This window comes from Typopeltis vanoorti, chromosome 6 (genome assembly GCF_054136105.1).
Source record: "Typopeltis vanoorti isolate ZY-2024b chromosome 6, IOZ_Tvanoo_1.0, whole genome shotgun sequence".
In the NCBI taxonomy this organism is placed as follows: Eukaryota; Metazoa; Arthropoda; class Arachnida; order Uropygi; family Thelyphonidae; genus Typopeltis; species Typopeltis vanoorti.
Genome location: NC_143554.1, coordinates 8448286 through 8465660, shown reverse-complemented (window position 1 = coordinate 8465660; position 17375 = coordinate 8448286). Strand labels below are relative to the sequence as shown.

The window sequence follows — 17375 nt, the reverse complement described above, 5'->3', positions numbered from 1 at the left end:
TACCATCATTGTTTTCTTGTGTTTCTACCCTAACTGGACTTAAGTCATCTGATATCATTAGTAATACTCCTCCTCCTCCTCTCCTATCTCTTCTGTCATTCCTAAAAATAGTATACCCATTACACTTAATCCCACTTACCATATCTGATTCTGATAGCCAGGTTTCACTAATGCCAACAATCTTGGGCCATATTTGAAATACTGCTAAATGAAACAAGCAGTGTCAACATAAGTAGAAAACTCCCAACAAGAATACATATCCATACTAGAAGTAGAAAAAGTCCAAAACCTGAAATATGAAAATCAGTGGAGTAGATGAAATTCAACCAGAAATGCTTAAATATGGAGGTATAAAAGTTTTACAGTGGCTTCATTGCATGATTCAGAAGGCCTGGTCAGAGGGTCAAATTTCAGATGATTGGGGTAGAGCTCTCATAGTTTTGTTGTTTTGTGTCATCCAGTCATTTTTGACTCGTGATTTTGTGAATCTCCTCTATCTCACTCAGTGTCATGTGCTTTCTTTCAGCAATTGTAAGTTCAGGTTGGTAAGTTCTTTTATGTTGTCCATCCAACTATTTTGTGGTCTTCACTTCTTCTCATTCCCTCAGTCTTCCTCGGCATAACTGCCTTTTCCAGTGTTTCATATCCTCACACGATATGTCCAAAGTGCATCAACTTCAGTTTAACAGTCATTAACTCCAAGGAGTATTCTGTCTTTGTAAAGTCCAACCACATAAGCAAGAGTTGTCATTGGAAGACTTCCAACAAGAGTCAATTCATGTTGAAGGGGAAAAAGAAATAAGGCGATGTCACCAACACATGAAATTACGTGCTTTATATGTAAAATTTCCAACTGTTATACAAGCAAAATAGTTATCACTTTGAAAACTACAATGATCATAAAAGAGAAGTCAGTTTTCCTACCTGTAATAATAAACACTCATCCCACAATACAGATTGATTACCCTATTATCGGAATGGATTCTCCTTCTTTTGACATGCGCAGAAGTGTCGAAGAGTCTCGTATCTGTGGGCGTACTATACTCTCTAAAACTTTCTTATTGGTCATTTTTGCAGTCCATAAGATTCTTAATAGTCTCTTCCATGCTTATAATTCAAATGAATCAATTTGCTTTCTGTCTTTCCTCATAATAATTCAGCTTTCACATTCATACATCACTACTGGAAATACTATTCCTTTGACAGTTCTAACTTTTGTGGCCTTATTCGCACCTCTATCTTTCATAATTTCTGTCAGGTTTAATATAGCTTTTTTTTCCCCTCATGATTATCCTTCTTTTAATTTCATCTTCACATTTATAATCATTTTTGATTCTGGACCCAAGTAAAACATAACTTTCGGTGATCTCTATTTTATCTTCCTCTATTATAAATTAATTTAAATTGCCAAAAACCATCACTTTTGCTGATGTTTAAATTAAGCCCAGCTTTACTACTTTCTCTCTTGACCAATATAGAATCAACTGTCCCAGATCTTCCTTAGTTTCTGATATGAGATCATATCATCTGCATATCGTAAATTAATTTTCATATCGTAAATTATGAGAATAGCTAACTTAGACAAAGATGGGTCTTTGTCTAAGTTAGCTATTCTCATATGTTCTATAAATATTGAAAAGATAGGGTGACAGTATACAACCCTACCTTGCCCCCTTTTCCACTCGAACACTGTTTCTTCAAAGATTGTTTTTACCGAAGTTTCTTGGTTGTCATACAACTCTCTTATTTAATTAAAGCAATGGTTCTATAATTCTCATAATCTCTGGAATTTTATTTTTAGCAAATTGGGATGAATACTGATATATTCATCATTAGTACCCATAGCTCTCATAACACCCATCTTTAAAATCTTTAAAGAGGGAAATAAAAACAATGTGAGAATTACAGAGGTGTTTCCCCTATTGCATGTTCCTGGTAAGATTTATGTAGGCATATTTGAGAAATAGCTAAGAAAAATTGTGAAAAGAGTAGCTTGGTGAAGAACAAGCTGGATTCAGGCCAAATAGAGGTTGTCAGGATCAGATTTTCACTTTAAGACGAACTGTTAAGAAATCTTATGAATATAACAATGATTTGGATTTAAGTTTTGTAGATTTGGTAAAGGCATATGACAAGGTGTCAAGAGGAAAGCTCTTCAAAAGTCTACATTTATATGGTGTAAATGGACATTATATCGAGCAGTACACAGTCTCTGTTTAAGCTGTAAGTCAGCAGTTAGAAGGAGATGCAGGAAGATATTTTGATGTTAAATCAGATGTGTGACATGGGTGCACATTATCTCCATTGTTATTCACTATCTTTATGGATCACATTATGAAGGAAAGAGGTATTAAATCTGTTATTAAAATTGGTGATGTTACTTCTGAATAAGTCCAGTACAAATCTGCAAAATTCTCTGAGTAAATTGTATAACTTGTAATAAATTTAATATGAAAGTCAGCAATAAAAAGACAAAGACAATGAAAATAGGCAAAAGCATTGAAAACATCAACTGTATTCTGAATGGTGAATCTATAGAACAAGTGAAACATTTCAGCTATTTAGGCACAATATTTAGTGAAGATGGTAAATTCAATATGGAAATAAGCCTCAGAATTAGTAAAGCTGGTATTGCTGGAAGTCAGTTGAGTAAATTTATACAACAAGAATGAGATTAGTCAAAACACTAAATTATCTGTTTACAAGGTAGCCAAGAGATAGCCAAAGATTTTGGAATGATTATATCAACAGAAAAATCAAAAACAATGGCATTTAAAGGACAAGATCCACTAAGAATTAAAATAGTAATAGATAACAAGATTTTAGAACAGGTGAATTCATTTAACTACCTAGGATGTATGATCACATATGAAAATGAAAAAGATATAAACCTAAAAATTGCAAAATATTTAAAAGTAACAGATATATCATCATCATCAAATCCTTGCCATGTACCCTAAGGGTTGTACAGGATGTGATAGTACTACATGAAAAAAAATTACATTATTACTTACTTACTTCCTATCTACAATTTTCCTCCAAATCAGTCTGTTACTTGTCAAGATGCCAATATTATCAGATCTTATATTTCTATCGTCTAAGGCACTTTGCACAATATCAATCCACCTATATCTTGGTATTCCTCTCGGTCGTTTTGCTGCCAACCTGGCAGAGAACACTTGTTTTGCTAATCTTTCTTTGCCCATTCTGTTTAAGAGACCATACCACCTGAGATTAGCTCTGCTAACGCATTCGTAGATGCTGACAATGTCAAGTTCTTTCCTAATGTCCTCGTTTTTAATATGATATTGCCATTGATGCCATCTGTTAACGCCTCTAATCTTTCTCAGGACTCTCATATCTGCGGTCTCTAGTCTTTGGTCAAGTGTTTTACTTCTGACCCAGCTCTCAGATCCATAAGTTAAAACTGGTTTGAACACTGTCTTGTATACAGCTAATTTAGTGTTCCAACTAATTTCTCTCTTATTCCATATGAATTTATTCAACTGACTTCCCACCATAACAGCATTGCTGATTCTGTTGTCTATTTCTATATTTAATTTACCATCTTCAGTAAAAATCGTGCCTAAATAGCTGAAATGTTTTACTTGTTCCACAGGTTCTCCATTCACAACACAGTTGACATTTTCAATGATTCTGCCTATTTTCATTGTCTTTGTCTTTTTATTGCTGACCTTCATACCATATCTATTACAACAGCTATTCAATTTAGTCAGAGAATCTTGCAGACTTATAGCGGATTTATTTAGAAGTATAACATCATTGTTATAAAGCAAATAGCGAACATTAACATCTCCAATTTTGATATCATGTTTAATACCACTTTCCTTCATAATGTGATCCATATAGATAATGAATAACAGAGGGGATAATGTACATTCTTGTCACACACCAGATTTAACATTAAACCATATTTCTGTACTTACTTCAATTCTAACTGCTGAATTACTTGATATAATGCCCCATTCACACCATATAACTGTAGCATATTGAATAGCTTCTCTCTTGGCACCTTGTCATATGCCTTTTCCAGATCGACAAAACTTAAATACAGATCTTTGTTATATTCCCATGCTTCCTCAACTATTTGTCGTAAAGTGAAGATCTGATCCTGACAGCCTCTATTTGACCTGAATCCAGCTTGTTCTTCACCAAGCTTTTCTTCCACAATTCTTCTCAACCGTTTTTCAAGTATACTTGCATAGATCTTACCAGGAACACTCAGTAGGGAAATACCTCTGTAATTCTCACATTCAGTTTTATTTCCCTTTTTATATATGGGTACTATGAGAGCTCTACTCCAATCATCGGGAATTCATCCCTGTGTCCAGGCTTTCTGAACTATGCAGACCACTATACTTCAGCATTTCTGGTTGAATATCATCTATTCCTGCTGCCTTTCCACATTTCAAGCCTTTGATGGCGTTTTCTACTTCAAGTATGGATATGTGTTCCTGACTGCATGCCTGGTCAGTGTTTTTTACTACTGTGCTGTCATCACTGCTTGTTTCATTTAGCAGTTTTTCAAAGTAATTACTCCATACTTCAAAGATATCTTTTTCTCCTGTTTTCATGTCACCCTTATCATCTCTGATTCCTTTTAAAGCACTCTTTCCTCCATTCCTAAGCTTCTTCAACAACCTCCAGAATATTTTTCCACCTTCTTGATATTTATTTTCTATATTCTTGCCAAAGTCCTCCCATGACTTTTGTTTAGCTAGTTTTACACAGTGTTTAGCATTCTTGCATTTGTCTCTGTGTTCTCTAAGAGTACAAGCTAACTTATTTGCCAGTAACTTTTGATATGCTTTCTTCTTTTCCTTCACTGCCTCTTTAACTACCTGTGTCCACCATGCAGTTCTAATTTTTCTATCCTTGCAGACAACTTCACCACGTGCCTCTCTAGCTGAATCAATCAGGGCTTTCTTCAAGGCTTGCCACTGAATCTCCAAGGTTTGGTTCCTGTTCTCAAACTCTTTCATTTTTCCTTCAATAATCTTTGTGTATTTTAGTCTACAGTTTATTCGCTTTAAAACTTTCTTACATGTCATTCTTTTCAATATGAAATTCAATTTTATCCTGCTCAAGACTAAACAGTGATCACTTCCAATTTCAAATCCTCTGTACACTCTGGTGTCCTGCACCAGGGAGGAAACATCACTATCAACAATAACATAGTCAATGAGACTTTTCTTATTCCTTGCCTCTTCTCTCCATGTGAATTTATGCACATTTTTATGTTGGAACATGGTGTTAGTGATAACCAGTCCATGTCCTGAGCAGAAATCCAACAGATATTTGCCATTATTATTAGCTTTGCTCTTTTCTCCAAATTTTCCCAAAATATTTTTGTATGTCTCACAATCATTTCCTGCTCTGCTATTTAGATCCCCAACAAGGACCAATTTTCCTTTTTCATTGTGTCAGTAGCTTTCTCTAGAGCCTCAAAAAATTCCTCCACTCCTACCTTAGAAGAACCTTCTGTTGAACCATAGGGACAAATAAGTCTCATTGTCCAGTTCCCCATTCTCATATTTGCCCACATTACTCTACTTGAGACTGACACTGACTGCCATTCAAGATGATCAGCCTCGTATTTTGTGTTGAATACTATGGCTACTCCTTCTTTTCCTTTATTGTCATTGCCTGAATATAACATTTTGTATTGTTGCTCAGAAAGATCTCATCAGTTTTTGCCTTTTTTTTTTTTTTTTTTGTTCCAGTCACCCCTATTATGTCGATCTGGTACTTATCCAATTCTTCAGCCAGCCATTCAAACTTCTTATGTTGATAGTACTGATCTTTAACTCTGGTGATGTTGAGTTGGGGTGTGTTTTCAGATTTGTTTCAGTAGCTGACTTTTCGCTGTTCTCCCTGGTTCCCTGGTGAAAACAGCGGGGGCCTTGTTTAACTGGGCGACGCCCCAGCCGGCATGAAATTTTGTAATGTTGTAATGTACCATCATTTTTTATTTTGGGTTAAGCAATAAGAATACAATTTGGTCAGCTAAATCCCAAATTGCCAGCCCATCCTCGTTTGTACAGTAACCAAGTAGATACCCAACAGGGTGCACCACGAGAAGGTGAGGATTGGACATTAGGTCTGAAGCCCTGGTCGGTTCTCCACATTCCTTTAAAGGCTATGTGGAGGTCTCCTCTCAGTTATACAGCTTTGACCCTTAAGCACCCCAATAACAGGTATAATTAACTCTATATTTAACCCTAACCTAGTTCAAAAACAAACCAGACTAAAAGTATACAATGCATTAGCCCCACTAGTCCCATTGTATAAAAGCGAAATCTGGACAATAAAACAAAAAAGATAAACAAAGATTAATAACAGCTGAAATTAAGTTTATGAGAAAAACTGCAAAGTATACTCTATTCAATCACAGAAGAAATGAAGAAATTATGAAAGAATTAAAACAGGAATCAGTAATAGAAAAAATTAAATATAAACATAAATGGATGGAACATGTTGAAAGAATGAAAACAGAAAGATTACCAAAAACAAGCCTTCAATTACAAACCATTAGGAAAAAGAAAACCATGACTTCCTCTTAAGATATTCAACAGTGACTTCTAAGGCCAAAATAGGCCACTCTAGGTGTAAATCCTTGAACAAGCATGATGATAAGGTAGTATTCAAACTAATTTTAATTTATGGATCTGAGAGCTGGGTTAGTAATACTTGATCAAAGACTGGGGACCTCAGATAGACTTCTGAGAAAGACTAGTGGAGTAAACAGATGGCATCTGTTCACTCCACTTTAGGATATTAGAAAAGAACTTTCCATTGTTTGCATTCAGAAATGTTCAAACGTGTAGAAAGACTTGTGTTCATCGTACATGTTGATTAATTTTAACGGTATAGATGAGAACACAGACTGATAAGGAAATAACTATTTATTAACTTATTGCTGATATTTTGCTGGTATTCTATCCAGCATCTTCAGAGCACAAAAACAGTTTGTTGCAGTATACGAAACACCAACAATTCAGTCAGTATAACAATGGGACTAGTTTGAACAATTGTAACATATAACACAAAGACTAAAGTTCTAATTAGGTGTCATCTATGTTGGAAAAAAAAACAGAGAAAGCAGGTATTAATTAGGTTTTAAGATGACTGTCTTCCAGATCTTTGGCAAATTTATACAGCCATACTTATTGAAGTTTGGAGTATATTTCAGGGCTTCTGTTGATTCCAAGAAAATCTCTCGGACTTATAGCAAATTTTGTTTAGTACTTTTTTTTTTCCCAATTGGTGGTGTTGGTGGGAGATAGGTGGCATTGGTGTAGTTGTGGTTCATTGTAAGTGGATTGAGTGGTGGAGACAGAGTTGTAGAGTTAAGTGCCCTCCCTTGATGAGTCTTTGGACTCCCTGGAGGTGTCACATAATAATAAATAGTTATTTTCTTATCAATCTGTTTTCTCATCTATACTGTTAAAATTAATCAACATTCTGGAATGTGTTAGTGGAGCTAATCTCAGCTAGCATGGTCACTTAAACAAAATGGGCAAGGAAAGATTAGCAAAACAAGAGATCTTTGTCAGGTTGGCTGGAAAAACACCCAGAGGAAGACCAAGATGTAGATGGATTCATACAGTAAAAAGTGCAAACATAAGATGTGATAATGTTGGAGCCTTAGATGGATAACAGATTAATTTGAAGAAAAATTATTTGATTGGAAGTTAGTAGTGGTGTAACTTTTCACCAGAATTTTCCATTGTGTTTGTCCAGAGATAGGTGGCATGAATAAGTAGATCCCCTGTTAATCAGCAGTGACAGAACTCATACTGGCAGTCATTTATTATTTGAGAGTTCAAGTTAATGTAGAAGTTGGATGTTGATGGTTCTTTCCATTAGTTTAGAAAGAACTGAGGTGAGGGAAATTGGATGGTAGTTTTGAGGGTAAAAGATTTGTCATCCTCTTAAGAATAGGATGTATAGGGTAATTTCCAGACTGCAAGATAGATATCAGTGGAATAAGAGAGAGTAAAAAAGTGATATAGACTAGAAGTCAACTCTGCCACCTCCTCCTTTAGAACAATAGAAGGAATGCCAGGAGACTTTTAGTATCCAATTTGGCAAAACAGCCATGTAAGAGTTGGAGCAGTCTTATCTAGAAGAAATGGATCTCAGCCTTATGTGCCATGAAGAGGATAAATAAGTAAGTAGCTAGTCTTTGACATTCTCCCTGAATGGTGTTCATGTTACAATGGATGAAATATATAGAAGTTTACATAAAATTGTAATTTCCTTACATGTGTTAACCTTTTTTTTTTTCTTTTTAAATATATACCACTTATGTCTACCACACATTTCTATAAACATCTAATAATTTTGCATTAATACCAAGCTACTGTTAGTTCTTCAGTATAATAAAATTTTGCTCATTAGTGATACAAAAATGTAACTAATATTTCATCACGAATGAATAAGATTTAAAATCACATTTATCACTATAAAAGTAGATTTCTCTATCAATTTTATGTGAAATTCAGTGTTTTCATGAAGTATTTTCTGATTTTATCATTGTTAATTTGCTTCACTAGACTTGAAATGGATAGTCAGTATGCAAGAGTTGCAGCCATTGCTGTATTTAATCTGGACATCAGAAGAGCTATACAGGTTCTTAATAAAGGAGCTTGTATCCTGCAATCTCAAGGTTAGTAATTATGTGAAAGTGAAATATTTCTCCCTATATTTAGAAAGGGGATGTATGTTTGTATATGTGTACACATGCATGCCTAAATTTATTAGTCAACCTTGACGTAACTGCCTTTTCACTAATGTCTCGATCAATGATACTATTATTCTCATACAGAACATTTTTCCACCTGATATCACAGCTCTCTTTGCTTTCCCCACGTACTTTGCTCCGGGTTTTTCGTATGGCAAAATAATTTATACCTGCAAAAAGAAGGCACAGCCATGGGCTCACGCCCCCCAAGCATAACTTTTATATGAAAGACTTTGAACAACGAGCGCTAGATTCAGCAAGCCTAAAGCTCAAAATTTGTCTCAGATATGTGGGTGTTATTTTTGCCATTAGGTCCCTCAGCCGCTAGACATTAAATACAGTCCTAAGCCACCTGAACAAACAACACAGATGTATTCAATTTACCATCGAGATTGAAAACAATGACTGTCTTCCTTTTCTAAACACACTTGTCACACATCTTCCCTCAGGCTGTCTTTCATTCACTGCCTACTACAAACCCACACACACACACACACACACACACACACACACAGAGAGAGAGAGAGAGAGAGAGAGAGAGGCTAATATATATACATAAAAATTCATACTACCATCCAAAAAAAAAACACTAGGGAGTTATTAGCATCCTCAAACATAGAGCCCTAACAATTGCTCCAATGAGCAGGTGCTGAACAAAGAATATAAAATCATTAGCCAAACCTCTGTAAAAAATGGCTAAACAAAAAACATTTCATACGATCCTCCACAATAATACCATTAAAAGCAAAAACATTACAAGAATGCCATGCCATAATTAAGGGAATATCAGAAAAAAATAGAACACACTACATAAATACAACATTAAGGCAACCTTCAAACCTGCAAAATTAAGAAGCATACTCAGCTCATCCAATGATCCCCTTCCTTACCTTGCCCACCCAGGGATTTACAAAATTCACTATACCTGTAACCTACCCTATAGGGTGCACCATTCCAATAAGAAAAGATGAACATAAATGCCACATTAAATTTCTCCACTACAGTAAAACAGGCTTGTCAGACTATGCACTTCAAACATGTCAGAAACAACTGGAGAGTCACCAAGTATGTACACCACACCAAAACCTGGTTTGAAAGAATATTCAAGGAAGCTTGTGAGATACTGAAACATCATCTGAATCTAAACAAGAATAATGGATTAGTAATTCCAAGAATCTGGAGGACCCACCTGCAACCGATATAGCATCCAGAACATAATGGAAGAATCCCATCACAAGAAAACCTTAATATAAGAAGACTGTAGAGAATTGTTTAATGTAGTTCTATTATAAAACCTTTTTATTTACTTAGAGATTTTTCCCCCTATCATCTGTGTATTATTTTTCTGATATGTTAAAAAAATTATTTTGTTAATTTATATTTGTGTATATATTTCATTTGTTTATTATTATTTTTTTTTTCACCAGAGGTAAGGCTAATATAAACAGTTAACAAAGCATTTAGGTTTATCTTACTTTTGTGTAGTTCATGTAGCTTGTATCCTGTGCATATGTATGTTTCCCTGATGATGATGATCTTGACACAGAGGTTGAAATGTCAAGCGTTATTTGTCAAGAGCCTCCATAGCATAATTGGAAGAACGACAGTATGCTGTGCCATTCAATTCTCGTCATGATGGGAGGAAACTTTATGGATTTTTTCATTGAAGGTGAATTAGCCAATCTCATATAGAGGTAGCAGGGTTTTTTCTCCCAGAAAATTAGGTTTTTCATCCTGCATACAGAGACAAATCGGCCATTCAGAAAACACGCAAGTTACAAACAAAAATACTAGTGTTGGTGGTAGTGGCAGTAGATGGTGATGATGGTAGTAGAAGTTTGGTGTCATGGTGGAGATGGAGAGCTGTAGAGTGAGTTAGCCGATCTCTTATAGAGGTAGCAGGGTTTTTTCTCCCAGAAACTTAGGTTTTTTCATCCTGCATGCAGAGACAAATTGGCCATTCAGAAAACACGCAAGTTACAAACAAAAATACTAGTGTTGGTGGTAGTGGCAGTAGATGGCGATGTTGATGGTGGTAGTAGAAATTTGGTGTAGTGGTGGAGATGGAGAGCTGTAGAGTGAGTGTCCTCCCTTGATGAGTCTTCAACTTCTTGGAGATGTCATGAAATAATAATAATAATTATAAGTAATTACTCTAACATGTGTGTTTTTGTCTCCATAAATTCTTCACTATGAATAGTATAAATTTGATGTACTTCATCTGTTATGTAAAATTAACTTTAGAGTGTTGCCATGGAGAGAACTAGCATATATTTATTTAAAAAAAAGTTAGGTAAGTAATATGGTAAATACCTGATCAACAACAGCTAATGCTATTCAGCATATGGTCCGCTAAAACATTATTTGGTTTTTCCTTTCTTTTCTGTTTAGTTATTATATACTTGGTTATCTGTTAGATGAAATTATCTGAATTTTTGAAGTTGATTAAATTATTAACACTGAAAAAGCTGACATAATGAAAAATGCATTAGGTTCTGTCTACATAATAAACACATTTGAGTAGCATTATATTATGTTGCTATCTCTAATCCAGAGAGTATTTTAATAATAAGATGTGACATCTTTTGGCTACTTGTATATGGAAATATTGCTTCTGTAGTATTATATTATCTTTTAATTATAAAGAACAGAGAGAGAGAGAGAGTTTTATTGTGTTGTTTTCTTAAATATATTTCTGTTACTTGTCATATAGGAGGTGATACAAATTTAAACATAGTTGCAATGGCTCTCTCGGGTTACACTGAAGATAAGAATACTTTATGGAGGGAAATGTGTACCACTTTGAGGCCCCAGCTGCAAGATTCCTATTTGCGATCAATGTTTGGCTTTCTTACAGCTGACAGTGATAACTATGATGATGTGTTGGTAAATATTATGGGATTCATATTTATAGTTTTTTTTTTTTTTTTTTTTCTCCTTAAAAATTTAAATAATTCACTTAGTCAATATTTATGGAAAGCTGAAGCACAAATAATCAGAACTTTTATAGATTTGAAAAACTGGATGTAAGTAGAAGACATTAGAATAATAAATACAGAAGCCACTTTTGTTAATTTACTGTTTATTTGTGCAGAATTTTTGGCTCTGTTTCATAGCCATTAAATCAATACAGTAGAAAAGAGATAAACACAAAAAAGATCAACAGTTAAATCTATGCTATCAACTGCAGGAGAATAATTCCGTCTACATTATTAGAATTCAAGCAATAAAATAAACAAAATTTAAATAATTAATTATGTTAATTAATTTTATGAAACCCAAGAGTGTGGCATATTTTTTAAAATACCTTCCCAAAATTGAGAAAGTTTAAAGCAATCACTTTGTTGAGATTATGATTTTGAATCTGTGCTTCACGGCTTTCTTTATATAATCTTTCCAGAAAATAACTTTTGTGAAGAACTTTAGTATTATTTCAATGAATTCTGTGGTTAGTAGACAAGCTGTGGCTAGCCAAACTATATTCATGAAACTCTTGAAGCAAAATATACTCTGGATGTACTTCAATACAAATCTGGACAGAACAACCATTCTGTCCATAATAACACAAGCTGCAAGAATGAGGGATTCTGTAAACTCCAGGATAAGAGAGAGGAGGATATTTGTCTTTTGGGAAGATGAGGAAGGTATTTAGTTTACAAACTGGACAGAAAGAAACTTGTACATCAATTGGGTGAAGAAATCTTTCAGTTTTTTCTGATAGTCCTTGAACATAAGGAATAGAAATTTCTTCTCAAGGAGGATTAAGATGAAGGCCATAATCATTTATTATTTTACCTATTGTTTTTGAAATATAACCATTGAAGATTACTATAGCTCTAATAATAGACAGTTCATTATTTAAAAAAGAATCACTTCAACAAATTTTAGGAGATCTGTCTACCAAAGACTTAACTACACCATATATTCACATATATTAACTTCCAAAATATTTCTGGCAAGGGATGAAGCAGCATTAATGTATTTGCCAGTATGATTTAGTTTTCTCTATACAGAGAACTACATACTGCATTAGGTTGACAAAGAATAATAAAGTCCAGAAAAGAAAGACAGTTGTAATTTTCTACTTCAAGAGTAAATTTAATTCTTGGGTTTGCTGAATTAATTTTCTCAAGAAATACATGGAGATCAGACAAGGAAGAATTCCATATAGCAAAAAAGATCAACATATCTGTTCCAAATGGATAGCTTAGATGAAAAAAAATGTTGAGAATATGTAACTTCATGACAGGGCTACTGTATATAGAGGCTGATGACTTCAAATCAATTGCCTTTGTGTGTGTGTGTATGTATACACATACACACACACACACAAAGTAGTCCTGTCATGAAGTTACTTCACTCACAAACTTTGTTTTGCTTACACTTGGATAAAGGATGAAACCAAGAATATAATTTCTTGTCATCTTTAATTTATAGTATAACCAAGTTAAAAAAAAAAACATTTTCAACATCTATCTCTAATCCAGAGTATTTTAGTAATAAGGCATGACACGTTTTGACTACTTGTATATGGAAATATGACTTCTGCATTATTTCAACCTTGGTATCACTTCTGAATCTAGCTCCCACTACCTAGACCAATTTCAACCTTTATTAAGCTTGAAATTGGTCTAGGTAGTGGCCATTCCCATAATGCATAGGATTATACTTGTTCATAAGGATATGTGCTTTGCATGGATGGGATACTAAGGCAGGTGATGTGGAGTCATTTGCCTCTATATACAAGTAGCCCTGTAGTGAAATTACTTAATGCACAAAGGTTGTTTTGCTTAAATAATTTGTGTAAGGGATGAAATCAAGAATATAAATTCTTGGCATCTTTAACTTATAGTATAAACAAATGGTAAAATCAACTTCAATATGCTGCTTGAAACCTAATTGTACTAGCTAAGGAATATGGGCGGTTATGAAAACCTTTATTTACACTAAACATAAAGTCCATAATAGAGCTGTGGATTATATTTCTTGGGAAATGCATAACATTGGAGACTATTCCAGAGAATAGCAACAGGAGAGATTAATTAGAAGGAGAAATTTGTTCTGTGAGTTTGGAGTAGAACTGCGAAAGAGTGTTGAAGAGTTATAATGGATTTAACAGTAGACAGAAGAATTATTGATTCCAGTTCAGATGAGCATTGGCTGCAATAGTATTTATAGAATATGCATGCAATGGAAACTGAATATCCATGTGACAGTGGATGAAGTGAATTGGCAATACATGAGCCATTAATCAACATTATTTCTCTCTCCTGTATTAAGTATTTTTAGGAAGCTTTTGGAGATATCTCTCCAGATATGAGAACAGTATTCAGTAGTTGAGCAGATTGGAGATTTGTTAGTAGAGTTAATAGCTCTTCAGAGGTAAACCTAATACTTTGAGCAAAAGAGAAATCCTGATTTTTTTTTAATGCCAAGTGAGCAGTAGTTGTAATTTGCTTATGCCAAGAGAGGTTTTGATGATAGAGTAATCCCAAGAAGAGCGATCCCATCTTGTATACAGGTTTCGGTGTTGTTCAGTGTAAGACTGTAAGAAAATTATTCTTTTACAGAGAACAAAGTTATATGAACTCCATCAAAGAATGGTTCTGAAATTAGAATTTAGGGTAATAGAGGTTGTCTGGAAGTTATGGTCATTTGTGTAGCATGTGGTTTGCCAAATGAGAGAGAGGAGTATAGTGTGCTTTCATCAGCAAAGCTATGTATTAGATTGATAGCCAACTTGAGTAAGGTCATTGATATATAGAAGGAAGAAAGTGGATGAGAGAACAGATCACACAGAACTGCAAAATTAGTTACATATTTAGAGGATAAGGACCTCTCAACTATCACATGTAGCTTGCATTCAGTCAGAAAGCCTTGAAGATATCAAGAGCAACCACAAGACTTGTCAGTCCATAAATCGGTGACATAGGTAAAATTTCTGTGTTAATCAACACTGGTGAATCTATATCGACATTCATTTTATTAGTTAACTTTAACTTTCAAGCACAATGTTGTAGTTGAATGTTGATGGTTCTCTCCATTACTTTAGAGAGAACTGAGTGAAAGAAATTAGGCAGCAGTTTAATAGTAAAGAATTGTCACCATTCCTTCCTTAGGAATAAGTTGTGTGTGTGCTAATTTCAGTCCTGCAGAATAGATACTAATGGAATATGAAAGCATAAAAAGGCAACATAGAATGGAAGTTAGCTCTGGAACACACCTTTAGGGCTGTTGGAGAAATGTCATCAGGACCATTAAGATTTCTGTGTATCTTGTTTGGATAAAATTCTTATGATTTCTTTCTGGTGAAATGGTCAAGATGAAGAAAGTGAGAAATTGTATGAAAACTACAGACTGTTTTGGACTGCCCCAAGGAGAAATGTACTATACATCTTAGGGGACTTTAATGCAAAAAGTGGGAAAGAGTATGAGAGTTAGGCCTGAGTGCAACATGTTTGGTCTGGGTGAACATAACATCCATGGTGAAAGAATGTTGGAATTTGCCCATGCTAACAGATTAGTTATTACCAATACCTGCTTCCAGAAATACCCATGACGGACCTATGCTTGGACATCTAACATTAATAGGTCAAGGCACCAGTTGATTACATCCTGGCTCTCCAGCAGTGGAAGACAAGCATCTCTGATGTGCATACTTGTCCTGGAGCAGACTATGGTACAGACCATCAGCTAATAAAAGTTAGAGTAAGACTAAGACTCTGAAACCTTCCAAGTTGGGCACGTCCTACTGGATTGGATGTCAGAGTAATCCCTAGTGGGTTCACAGAAAAAACATCATTGTGATTGGATGATCTTTTGGAGACTAGTAAGGAGAACTTATCCAAAATGCTTTGGGAAGGAGTCAAGGTTATAATACAAAATACAGCCAAGAAGTATCTCAGCCCAATTAGAAGACCAAGAGATCCATGAATATCAGATTCAACATGGGATCTGATTGAAAGAAGGCAGCTGGAGAAACAAAGAGATCCTGGGATTGAAAAATATAAGCACTTACATACAGAGGTCAGAAGAGCCATCAGGTAGGACAAGGAAAATTTTTAGTCTAATAAATGGGAAGCAGTAGAGTTCCAGACGAGGAGGGGCAATTGTAAAAGGATGTTTAGTTTAGTTCACTACCTAAGCACAACTTTAAGCCCAAAATTGATTATCATCAAAGAGAGGAACAGAGCAGTACAAACAAAAGAACTGGAAATCAAGAAACAGATAGAAAGAATACTGTGAGGAACTGTATACAGTAGAGAGGATAAGGAAATTTGTAGGAGCCCTCTCACCAGGAAAATTTTGATTTGGGACCTTCTCCACTTAGGCATGAGGTTGAAACAGCAGTTAAATAGCTTAACTACAATAAGGCCCCAGGTGCAGATGGAATTCCAGCAGAGTTAATTAAGTCCACAGGGGATGGAGTGTTTCATAGATTGATTTCAAGGATATGGGAAATTGGCTCATGGCCTAGAGACTGGAAGAAGTTGGTTTTCATAGCACTACATAAGAAAGAAGATATGAAGAACTATAGAACAATTAGTTTAATCTCTCATGCAAGCAAGATTTTTTTAAAGATCATTCTAAATAGGATTGAGGTCAAAGTCAAAGCAAAGATGCCTGAGGAACAAGCTGGTTTTAGGAAAGGTAAGGGTATCAGAGATCAGATCCTTTGCCTTAGACACATCATAGAAAAGTGTAAAGAATTTAGACTCCCTGTGGTATATGTTTCATAGACTACTCTAAAGCTTTTGACTGTGGGAAGTAATGAAAAGAATAGGTTTTCCCCAATAATTTTCAGGTTGATAGCAGACTTGTACATTGAGCAAGAAGCCATGGTAAGAACAGGTGTTGGATTAACTGATTGGCTTCAGGTTGGAAAGGGAGTTAGGCAGGGATGCCTTCTTTCTGTTTAGCTTCTATGATGAGGATATCGTGTGTAGCATTGGATAAGCTTAAGACAGAAATTAGGATAGGTGATAGATTGATCAGTAATCTGAGGTACACTCATGATACAATACTCCTTTGTAATGACAAGGAAGAACTAGAACAAATCATTGACAAAGTTAATAACATTAAGAACGGCTCAATTATAGCAGGACAATGATCATGTTTTGCAAAGGAAATGGAGACTGGGAAGCTCCTGAGAAACAAGTGTGCCTTAATGGAGAAAGAATTGAAGAAGCCAACAAGTTCGAGGATCTGGGTTCCATTATTAATGTGAAGGATTGCTTTTCCGAAGATGACTAGGAATGTAATAAAATTAAATATATATTGATCTTTAATTGACCATGATTTATAAACATCTAATACCAACAAGTTTTGCCGACAGGGCTGTCCAGCTTCTTCAGGGCTTATAATGGTAAGAGGGGAAAAAAACTCAAACTGGCTAGTACAGAGAAAATGGAGTAACACTATCATATAAATTAAACATTAAAACAGAACACGTAACATTACGCGCATGGAGCGTGTTGTGTTAATCACTGTTATGAGAGCATGTTCTGTAGTTTTGAGTGAAATTAAATTCTGGCAGACTGAGTAATCTTATTAAGGTTTTCCATATGTCAGCTATTATCATTCTCTGGTTTCTGTTAAGATTTTCTCT

At 34.9% G+C, this 17375-nt stretch overlaps 1 protein-coding gene across 3 annotated transcripts in view; it reads left to right on the top strand.

Moving 5' to 3' along the window:
* Nucleotides 1-17375, top strand: part of mio (GATOR complex protein mio) — a 349531-nt gene that overhangs the window by 232975 nt on the left and 99181 nt on the right. For all 3 annotated transcript variants that reach the window (XM_090394033.1, XM_090394032.1, XM_090394034.1), the window contains exons 19-20: nt 8580-8692; nt 11481-11653. In XM_090394033.1, the coding sequence (XP_090250159.1) occupies nt 8580-8692; nt 11481-11653 (286 nt within the window). The remainder of the gene's footprint in view (nt 1-8579; nt 8693-11480; nt 11654-17375) is intronic.